Raw genomic sequence first — 12,054 nt, 5'->3', positions numbered from 1 at the left:
ATTATTTTTAAAGATCTGCTGTTAAATAAATAAATATCAATTCTCTTTGTCTTTCTCACAGTAATACCGTTATTAAATATTTGTCATATTCTTAGTATTATATTATGACCTTGGAGGTATTTGATAAAGAGCTTACATGGGTTGTGTTCATTTACTTGTACTTTGAAAACAATACTTTTGGCTACTATAGGTGTGTTTATTTCCTGACCAACTGTGTAGATTCCATTGTAGTACAACATAGTGTCTCCATATAGTTGGCACTCAAAAATGTTTCTCTGGCTACATACAGCATATACTTTTAAAATTTAGAATTTTAAACATATTATTTTAACTTTTCATATTATAGATGGCAATTCGTATAAAATTGTGAATTTCTGCCAATCTTCCATTTATATTTTTTTAGTATTACTGAATTCTGTTTATTGTAAGTGGGAAACATGAAATTATAACATAATCAAATTCCATGCGACAGAATGAGAGGAGATGCCCTCTTTTCCCATCCCCCCCAAAACATATTCATTATATTTTTAAATTATATAACCCTGGATATGGTTCCTGAAAATTCTCAATTCTCTGTCCACTCTCTAAATTACAGAGCTCATATAGTATCTTTTCCATAAAATCACAAATATTTTTCACATACTAGATATTATTGGCTACCCCTGTTCTTAATGGTGCAATGGTAGGTCAACACTGAACTTATTTTAAGACCATCCAGCTTATCTCTGGCTAGTCACTTGAGATTAAATTGATACTACTTCATGTACAAGAATAGGCTTCAATTTTTTTCCCATAAAACATCAAATCCTAGGAAATTCTTCCCTTAATCGCTGAGACTCATGACTGAACCCTGCACATTGGTTGATGATTTTATACATCAATTTGGAAATTTCATTTCACAAAACAGAACATTAAGTGTGTCCTATGTGTTCTTTGTATTGATCTAGATTTTAGGGACATCTGATTAGTTTCTTTTTTCATTCCTACTTTGCTGAGCAACTTTAAGTGTGCTGTATTAATTAACCTTTCTGTAAAATGTAATAATAGTACTTTTTAGGATAGTTATCTGAATAAATAAAGATAATGTTGAAATGTAAATGCATGAAGCCACTGAAATGTGTACTAATTTAATATAGAAATGAAAGGAAAAGAGTTGTTTTGAGATTTTAACCAATGTGTTATGGCTCTGATTTATTGATTTAGCTACTTTTTATTCCTAATGCAAAATGCAAATCATTTTGTTTTGTTTTGTTTTGTTTGCAAGATAAATTGTTTTGTTGAAAGTCCCCCTTCTGTATTGAAATTCAAACACTTACAGGCTAAGTCTGTGTAATGGCTTTGAAGAAGTGAATTCATCTTCCTTAGTTTTGTGACTGGGGAATTTTTTTTAGTGCCCCTAAAGAGTAATAAAAATCATGCAGAAGGTGCATAGCAAATGTTGTTTGTTTATTTGTTATAACCTTTTTTTATTCTTAAAGTTTCTATTTTATTTTGCAGTTACTTGTGGCAGATTCCATTAACTATTGTGGTAGGAAATAGAAGCCATGTGTCTTCAGAAGCAATTATTTGGGTGTCTAACAAAACAGGTAAAATATATTTTTTCTCCTCAGGAACTATTTGGTTTCAGATAATTGTTTAGCAACTTAACCTCTGGTTTCAGCTGTTGTAAAAATGTGAATAAAGACAAATTAAAAAGAAAATATAGAAGAATGATAATTACCTCTATAAAATTAAGTATAATATAGTATAGTTTGTACATAGTCTAATTTTAATCTGCCTATATAATTATTAAATTTATTTATGTCATTCAAAGTAAAGAGAAAATTTTAAACCAAGCATTTGTAGTACTAATTTTGGCTGCCTTAAACTGTATTATTTTATAATCCCAAATGTAATTACATTAGAATCATAACTCCCAATAGAATAGTATACCAAATAATGGAACACAAGACACATTTTAAATTCCATTTTTCTGCTATCTTGTCTTTACTGGCTCTTTAAAGAATGGGCAAGGTGATATACTCCATAAAATCAGATAATTATAGGGACAGAGAGGAGGGGCCTTGATAGGTCATCAAAGTGTCCCCTAAACTAGGGTTAACTCTCAAAGAGCAGAGAAAGATGAGATTCTATTCTGTTTCTAAATATCTTCAAATAAGATAGTAACCTATTTCAATTCACTGCCAAAAAGCTATTTCTTGAATCCAATCTAAATCTTTCATGCTAGATGTGAAACAGGTCTCTTTAATTTCTGTTTTCTATTGAATTGAATAAAAAAGGCAATTATTATCTTTTATGCAACATTTCATTTAGATTTAAATGGTCAAGTATGTCCACACTTTGTTTTTCATATTTCTTTGTGTTCTGCTAATTGATTTCATAACCACTGTATAAGGAGCCACAAATTTTTTTTTTTTGCAATAAGTGAGGTATAAATAAATACATAAATAAATAAAAAGTAAACATTGTTTCTGCCCCCTAAGTCTTGCTATTATAAGGGAGATGTGAGTGCTCAAAATCCATATATACAAGAAAAAGTTCTTACAGCAAAATCTAATCTACTTACCAGAAATGTAAATCCTTGTATTTCCAGTTGAATTTTTATTCAAATTTTCGTGCTATTATATTTTAACACATAATCACATATTATAATAATGTGTTTTTATTTATATATATCATGTATAAAAGATTCATAAGTAATATAGTGATGAATTGAAATGCTTACTTTAAAATTTGGTGTTTCTACTTTTAAATTGCTTATTCTATTCTATTCTCATTTCTTAGACTTAGCATTCATACCATGATTTTGAATTCACACTATATTATTTATCATTTTACTTCTTTTTTACTTTCATGTGATTGTTTTATCTATCTACATAATTTGTGATGAAATGATGAGTGAAAACAGTGAGTCATTAACCTAACAATTTAACTGTTAGAATAAAGTCATCCCTACATAGGATTGCTAGGGACATGAAATAGAACAGTTTTCAGAAACCAAGTAAAACATTTCTCATTGGAAGGTCCAATGGAAATGGGACAATTGGAAGAGTGCAGAGATACTGATCAAATGTCAGGATCAGACCAAAACTTTTAGGCAGTGTTGGGATTCAGGGCAAGTCTGATTCTTCTTGGATACTTCCTCAAAGGTCCATTTCCCCTAACTCCCCAGTTATTTGCATGCCGTCATTCATGATAACCTCTGGTTTCATACAGAGTACCCAGAATAGGGTCACAGCTTTTCTTGACTAATAACCACAGGTGTATTTGAGAAGTTGTTTCCACTTATAGTCTTTCATTATTAATCAGGAATAATAATAACATGATGTTTCAAATTGTACATTTGCCTAAAATGTCACCTATATTAATCCACATGGCTGTTACACACACTATATAGTATGCGCAGTGCATAACTCTGGGAGATGATATTTACATTGACTCTCATATTGATGGCACACTTCCTCTCCCCAAAGTTGTACAGTATGCAACCTACAGAGTTTAATGTGTCAGTTTTCATTAAATCACAGCAGAATCTTCAGGTTGATGAAACATTGTCCCAATTGAAATGCTCACGCCTTTGTGGGGAATGCCCATCCCAAGTAAATGTTCCTTGAAAACTTTATAAATCCATAAATCTGGAAGAAGCTTCGAAGCAGGACCTAAAAGAAAAACAACCATTCTGTTTTCCCTGTTGAGTCTCATTCTGACTATATTTGGTTTTGTCTTAAAGTCCTTTATTCTGATGACAAATAAAAACTGACACAATGTACAAATTGGGGGGGGGCAGATTGTTAACTCTTGTGTCCTTTTATATGTTATGACTTCTCTCTTTTGTTTTTCAAAATATAGTCAACTAGTATCAATAATAATGTTTTTCCATAAAAACACTAAAAAACTATTTTGGTCAATTCTTATCAAAATGCATCTTAAAAGTCCACCCTTTAATTATAACAATAAGATCAATGTTTTAATATTTTTCATTGTCAGTAACATAGATTTGATCTCAGGAGGTACTAAGGCACAGTCATTGGTAAATAATTAACGTATAAATTTGATTTGAAACATATATATTCTTGACACCTCAATTTTTTAAACCCTTTAGATGATTACCTAATTGATTCCAAGTTAAGGCATAGTTCATTTTAGCCTAAGAATAGTTTTAAAACCAATTTTTTAAATAATTGAAAGCAGGTAAAGGATTTATGTCTTTTGATTTTAATGTTGAAATACTGAGAATATAGACATTTATAAATGTAGCACCTTGGATATGGATTGACAATTAATATGTAATGGAAGGAAATAAATTTAATGCCAAATGTTAGAAAAGATTCAAAATAAAAGGGAAATTGATTCTGAAATTACAAGTAAATATTAAAAATAGTATAATGATGTAGTGTTTGCCTTAATCATTGGTTTATATAAGATTCGCAAGCCTTTAGAATGAGTTATTTTTATCCCCATTTTATATGAGGAAGTTAAGGCTTGAGAAATAATTTACCCAAATTGTCTTAGGACCTTCGTTTTCTTTTCTAAATTATTGCCTCTAAACTACACACACATACACACACACACACACACACACACACACACACACAGGATTTTAAAACACCTAGATTGCTTAGCTGATGTGCCAAATCCTCAACACATTGCCTTTGTGTTCACACACATGGTTCTTTATAGGTTCTACAGAGTATTTTCTAATTCGATTCTCACACAAGTCCAGTGAAAAAGACAGTATGTTTTGCTATACCTGAGTTTGTTTTACACTAATACCCTTGTTACTTTGGCTGACTTTTTCTTAGATTTAAATTCTGATTTTTCTGTAACCAGCCAAAACTGAGTAGAAAAGCTTAATCTTCCTCTTTTTATTCTGAACGTATAGAATATAAAAACAGAATACTATAAAATTTCAACTACTCTGTGCCTTGATATAATCTAAATTTTGTGCCATTTTGGATACATTCTAAATATAATTCTAGATTGTTATTACTAACATTCAAATATAATTTCCATACTTTTTATTTTGGTACTCATCACATACCATACACACCTCATTAGGCCATTGGGAAAGATCTCTTTAAAATTCATTGCTTGCCATTAGTTAATTTGAAGAACATTTTAAAGATATAATTAACTAGAATGAAAAAGACATTTAAAAATCTATTACAAAATCTTTCAGGGAATCATTTCTCCAAAGATTTCATTTATAAGAAAGGCATAAAGATATTCATGAACAGTAATAACCTTCAGGTTTTAGTTATCAATTTAATAATAGCATACATAAAAACAATAGATGCTGCCTTTTTTATTCTTATCAGATGACATAAAAGGTGTAGGGATTGTTTTCCTATTTTAATTTGTCTCTCTTCTCCCTATAAGTTGTTTATTCAATAAGCTTATTTACTTATAACTTATTCAATAAGTTTATTTTTAAAAATTTTTAATTTTTTGTAGTTTCAAGTTTTTATTTAAATTCCAATTAGTTAACATATAGTGTAATATTAGTTTCAGGAGTAGAATGTAGTGATTCATGAGTTATATACAATACCCAGTGCTTGTCAAAACATGTGCCCTCCTAATACCCATTACCCATTTAGAGCCAAGCGTATCACATGAGATTAAATTCCGATCCAAAATGTGAACAAGAGATAACTTTATAAAACAGATTTCATATCATAGGAATCCATAATTGTTTCAGAATTGTTAAAACCTGAATTATGTATTCATGTATTAAATTTGATTATTTTTTAAACTTGTTTCTTTAATATTGTAATTTCTTCAAAAAGTAATGACTTTTTAGATGTTAATGATCAAATTTGCTCTTAACCCATGAATTTAATCACAATTTAAATATGTGTTGTTATACAATCCTAGTATTCTTGAAGACAGAGTTATGATTACTTAACAGAAACAATATCCTCAGTATTTCAATCTTAATTTTTTTCACTGAATTCTGACATGATTAATTGAAATCGCTCTTCATAAGGTTAGGCCATATCTTTTGTTAATTATTTGTTTTTATTTTTATATCTGTAAAGTGGGGTGACATTCTGAAGCTTCATAGGAATTGTGTGGATAAGCATATTAAAGTTTTGAAAAAATGCAAAAACAAAGTATCAGATGGTTGGGGAACTATTAATATTTTAGAGAAATAGCTGATAGATTAATTTTTTTAAAAAATAGCATAGATTAAGCTGGGTAAAATTTCAAATTAAGGAAAATAGTTCCTTTTTGCATTGAGCCACAGAATTGGAAGAGACCTTAAATTCTATTACTTAGCGCTTAGGTTATTTTCAGTGGCCTGAGCTCAAACATTTATGTCTAGGAGAACTGGAACAAAAATCTAACTCTCCTGCTCCTGTTCTAATTCTTGTTTCCAATGCTATGTCCCTACTTTTCAAATCAATATAAGAATGTGAAAAGTATATATCATATTACAGTAAAAGTGTTATACCATCTTGTATCAATAGAATATGATGTAGTAAAAAGGACACCAAAGTCAGAAGACCTGAGATGGACCATTTCCAGTTTTCTTGGACAATTCGATTAACCTGTCTGAGACTCATTTCTTTATCTGTTCCAACAGATGCTATTTATAAAAGTGGCAGGAAAGCTGAAGTGCTATTTGAAACATTAAAGATTAGATTTTTCTATTCAATATACATTTTTGGTTTTACTTTACATTTATAAAAATTGGCAGAATGTAGCATGCTTTAGATTAATGAGCCCACCCCATTCTAGACCTGAGCAATTAATAATCATTAATGTTCAGCCAATAATTTTGGGGTCACGACCTCTTCCTTTGTGGCTTCTAGTTGAGAGAGAATATAAATTCAGTGTTTAAAAAAAAAAGAAAGAAAAAGAAAACCTGTTTTGTAGGCTGACGTATAAAAAGCTTGATAACAAAGTGAAAATCAGAAATTATGCATCTTACTCAGAACTGACACAAATGGTTTCTGGGATGCATTTTCTGGTTTGGAGTCACTGTGGAAATTAGATAGACCATTATGTGTGTGTTTGGGGTGTGTGTGTGTGTGTGTGTGTGTGTGTGTGTGTATGTACAAATTACAAATTTTAAGTAAACTTAATACATTATGTAACTTCTATGAAACATGAGTCCTGAGGACATCGACAAAATGATTATAATTGTAAACTATGCTTCTGTGAAGTCAATAGAAGCTGACATCAAAGTGAACAGAGTTCACTATCTGTACCATATTTGAAGGAGTTAAATATTTAAGTTATAAGATTGTTTTCATGGGCTTCCCTTAATTGAATTAGCTGGGGAATATAAACAAGTTACCATTTTCCAAAGTGATTCCAATAAACAGAATTTATTATCTTTGTTCTAATTATGTATAGAAATATTAGATTCTTAAACAAATGAGGTTCCTTTTCCCAACATTATTGATGATACTGGAAAGTCTGTTATTTATTTATTGGTACCTCCAAGAAAGCCCAAGAAAAAAGGCAAGGAACAATAGTGACTTTAAAATAAATGAGTCCTGTTGTTTTAATCACTTTCTTACTGAATAAAATAAGTGGAATATGCACCTAAAGTGTTTTCTTTTATTCTAGTCACATATTTATATACAATCTACCTAGAAGCCACATGAGTACAGTGGCAGATTTCTTGGTTACATTTATCTTGAGAAGAACACTGTGTATAGGTAATGGGGTTTTATCAAGAACAAAAATGTTAATTATAAGAAAACAATTAATTGAGGTAATAATGAGTAACCAACTAAAGGTTTTCTAGTAAATTCTAGATATAGTGATTAATTGATTAAAGAGTAGATTTCAATTAAGTATTTATGATGGTGTTCTCTTTTAATTATTGGTAATATAGTATCTGCTATTTAGAAAATATGCTTCATACCATTTTAACCCATAATTTTAAAATCTCTTTTACCCCCCAAAATGCTGTTTTCAGAGCACCACAGAATAACTTTAGACAAAGGAAGCTGGTTGCTGGGGAACATCAATCAAACTGGCTATTTTAGAGTCAACTATGATTTAAGGAATTGGAGATTATTAATTGATCAATTAATCAGGAACCATGAGGTAAACTGGATTTATTCATCAAAGATCTGTTTTGATATGTGAACACCTGCTGTTTTAATTCTAAGTGATTCCCTTTTTTTTTTTTTTTTCCTTTTCTGGTTGACCTCCTAGGTTCTCTCTGTCAGTAACAGAGCAGGTTTGATCGACGATGCCTTCAGCCTAGCCAGGTATGTTTTCCAGTGGATCTTCACAATAAAGTTAATGCTCATAAGACTTCCTCTAGTAAGCTAAATGCGATAGGTTTTGATAAGAAACCTTTTAAGAACAATTTCTATCTCCCGTTTTTGTATTTGGATATGAATTATATTCAGGGTCCCAAACTTTTGATCAATAGTAGCCATAGGGCATTTCTGAGTCAGGAGAAGCTTGATCAATTTTCACTGTAAGTTCAATTTAACACTAGAGATTAATAATCCCTTTGCAATTTCATTAATGAACTCTACAAAATGACCATTGTGCCATATTTAATTTTTGATGGAAAATACCTTCAAGCATCAGCAATTTTTTTCCTAACATATACTCATATATCTTTTTTTAATGTTTTTTGAATGTGATTCATTATGAAAGCTTGTGCTATAAGACAGAAATAAATATTCCACAGAGTAAAGCTGTTCTGGACAAAATGTATATCAAACTTATAGCAGAAGCCTTTAGTTGTACTAGTTATAGTAATATTTACATTAGTGTCATAATTAGATTTATAATGTTAAAATGAGTTATTCCTTCAAATAGTCATTAAATACTTATTTACTTAAAATAATGTTGGTTATAAACCCAAGCTATACTCAATGTTGAAATTAAATAGGAAAATAAACTCAGTCCTTTTAATATTTGAATTGTTTCACATCCAAGTACAGTTTTAATTTTAATAATCTGATATTATTGGGCAAAAAATGAGAAATAATAGTGCTAGAAGAAGGCCCACCAAGATAGCAATGGGTGGAGATAGGGATTGAGATGTAGCTTTTACTCTACAGTAAGATATTAAGACTTCAAATAAACTATTGAGTATGACATAAAGATTATTTTGACATAGAAGTTTAAATCTTTTCTTTCTTGACATTTATTTACTCATTTTGAGAGAGAGAGAGTTTGAGCACACACACCTGAATTGGATAGGGGGAGAGAGAGAGAGAGGGAGAGAGAGAATCCCAAGCAAGCTCCACGCTGTCAGCTCAGAGCCTGACATGGGGCTTGATGTCATGAGCCAAAATCAAGAGTTGGATGCTTAACCAACTGAGCCACCCAGGTGCCCCAACATAAAGTTTAAAAAGGGCAGAAAACCAATAAGAGAGAGTACTTAATGTAACCTTGCATTGAGAGAGAAGCAGGAAACAGAATTATGTTAAGAACACCACAAGGAAGGGTTTGGGAACAAGAAGAAAACTAATCCCACCTAATTAACACTTAATTAAACACTTAATTTTTAAGTGTTTTAAGCTAATTAAACACTTAAAAGGTTCCAGACACTGTTCTACATACAGCAATTTCTTTAATTCTCACAACAACCTTGTGAGATATGTAGATATGTATTATTATTATTAATTATTAATTATTATTAGTCTCATTTTATAGGTAAGGAAACTGAGGCTCAGTGAGGTTAAGTAACTTGCCTAAAGTCACACAGCTAGTAATTGACAGGACCAGGGTTTTGTCTGTGTAGTCTGGCTGCGGAGCCCAATGCATGCATGCATATATATACATAATATCAGCAGTAATAGTATTTATTATAATGAAAAATCCAAGCAATATAGAAAGACTGATGGGGTGTGAAATGGTAGTTCATGTGAATTCTTACAGGTTTGAAATGATGGTGAGGAAGCAAATATGTAATGATGTCCTTAAGATGGAGGGCAGATGAAAATGTAAAGGAAGGGATCTTTGACTTAGCTGCATTAAATTATTTTTTAATGAAATTCTTTATTTGATTTGGGTGGAAGAATTATTTTTTTTTAAATTAAATTCCTTGTTGACTAAGATAGAACATTGCTTTCAATTCCAATTTTGGAAGTCTTAAATGTTTGAAGTAAATAATTTCATTATCATTTATACACATTCACCAGGAAAATATTCAATTCCCATTGAATATATATTAAAATTTGTTTTATTGATAATGAGATAATTTCCCTGTTGATATGCAAGTGAATAAATATAAAATCAGATTTCTACAGGCAAATGCCCAGCACTTACTTGGAGTTAAAGGTTATCTTATTTCACTGTTTTCTAGTAAACTTTCATAGTTTTGCTACCAATCTGTATCAACCTTCTTTCAGTTTTCTAAGCATAGCATGCTGTCTTTGGCTTCTTTAAAGATAACAAACAGAAGAGTAACAAATATTTACTAAACATATGTTCCAGGTACTATATGGAGGCTTTTATGAATGGCGTTGTTCAGTCTTCTCAGTAAACCCTTGGAATGGATGTAGGTTATTATAACCATGTTATAGCTGAGATGTAGAGGTGAAGAGGAGTTAAGTCACTTAGCTAAAGGTTGCACAGCTTTTAAGTGAGGGGTGGAGGTGAGAATCAATAGCAGACACTGACACAGCAGAGCCCATGATCTCATGTCAGAGTGACTGCCCATTATGTGAAATTCCTTCCCACTCTCGTGCCTTATTATCTGTTGGGAGTATTACTACTAACTAAAAAAAAAAAAAAAAAAAAAGGGAAAGTGACATCCTGCGGACCTGTATTGTAGAAGTTGTCACATTGTTGTTCAAGCCCTTTCTGGGCCCCTGATGATTATGGCATAACTTTGAAGATAGGGCTTTGTCTTATCCTTATATTCCTACTGCTCAACTTTGTCTTTAGTACAAGACTATGCTGGTATATATTTGTTGCATGAATTGGTAATTAATTATTAATTATTCAAACTGTCAGCTTTTATGCCTACTATTATTTTGTGCAATTAGGTAAACATATTCTTAGGTACTCTTTTTATAGTTGTTTTTTAAATCTATAAAAACCACATGAATGCATTGTAACTGTACAAGATTAAAACAAAAGAGTGATGCAATGTGAAAATTTTCTTTTACTCTGTTTCATACCTTCCCATCATGTTTACCCTCCTCACAGATAAAATTATTAATATTTGGTGTGTATCAACCCAGCCATTTTTTCTTTGCATTTTCATATAGTTTGATTTTTTTTTATGTGAACAGAAAGAAATGCATTCCATTCTCTGACTCATTTATAGGAATCAGTCTGGGAGATTTATTGCGTTGTTTCCATTTTTTCCAGTATTAAAATCAAGACTGCCATGAGTATCCTTGAACAGTCTTCTGTTGTGTGCATATGTGCATTTTTATAGGATAGATACCTACAAGTGAAATTTTTGGTTCAAAAAATTTAAAAGCTTTGATAAACACTACAAAATGTATTCCAAAAGCTTTACAATTTTAACCCTCCATCCACCATGTATGAGAGGATCCCGTCCCCTCAAATTTTCCATAATGAATAATAAACATCTGTAAAATTTTTGACAAGCTGGTAGCAAATTGAGTTGCTACAGTACTAGTTAAATTAACTTGTCCACCTTTTCATACACATTTGGTACTTGTATTTTTTTTTTCTTCTGTGAATTCCTTCTATGTTTTCCTATTTATTTTAGATGTATTAGGATATTAATCCTTTTTGTAGTGTACATTTTTATAGTATTTTCTCTTAATACTATGTCAATTTTCTTTTTTACTTTGTGATATATTTCATCATTCAAAGACTTTTAATTTGTATGTCTTGTCATTCCTTTAATAACTTCCTAGTTCTCTGGTCCTATCTCACTTAGAAGGACTTCTCTGAATATTATGAAAATATTGTACTTTTTAAACACTATTTTTTTTTTTTTTACATCTAACTACTCAACCCTTCCTCATCTAGTTAATTTCTGGGTATAGAATGGAGTAGAGGTCTAATTTTCTTTACTTTAAAACATTTTTAACCAATTATTTCCACATTATTTTAAAAGGCTCCCTTATTCATACATTTGAGTTG

The 12,054-nt window shown here is 30.7% G+C and overlaps 1 protein-coding gene across 1 annotated transcript in view; it reads left to right on the top strand.

Annotated features, from left to right (window-relative positions):
* TRHDE (thyrotropin releasing hormone degrading enzyme) overlaps positions 1 to 12,054 on the top strand; it is a 395,717-nt gene that overhangs the window by 302,451 nt on the left and 81,212 nt on the right. Inside the window, exons 10-12 of the mRNA XM_058742021.1 lie at positions 1,498 to 1,586; positions 7,934 to 8,064; positions 8,176 to 8,231. Coding sequence (XP_058598004.1) covers positions 1,498 to 1,586; positions 7,934 to 8,064; positions 8,176 to 8,231 — 276 coding nt within the window. The remainder of the gene's footprint in view (positions 1 to 1,497; positions 1,587 to 7,933; positions 8,065 to 8,175; positions 8,232 to 12,054) is intronic.

Source organism: Neofelis nebulosa, chromosome 8, assembly GCF_028018385.1.
Source record: "Neofelis nebulosa isolate mNeoNeb1 chromosome 8, mNeoNeb1.pri, whole genome shotgun sequence".
In the NCBI taxonomy this organism is placed as follows: Eukaryota; Metazoa; Chordata; class Mammalia; order Carnivora; family Felidae; genus Neofelis; species Neofelis nebulosa.
This window is presented reverse-complemented; position numbering and strand designations above follow the sequence as displayed.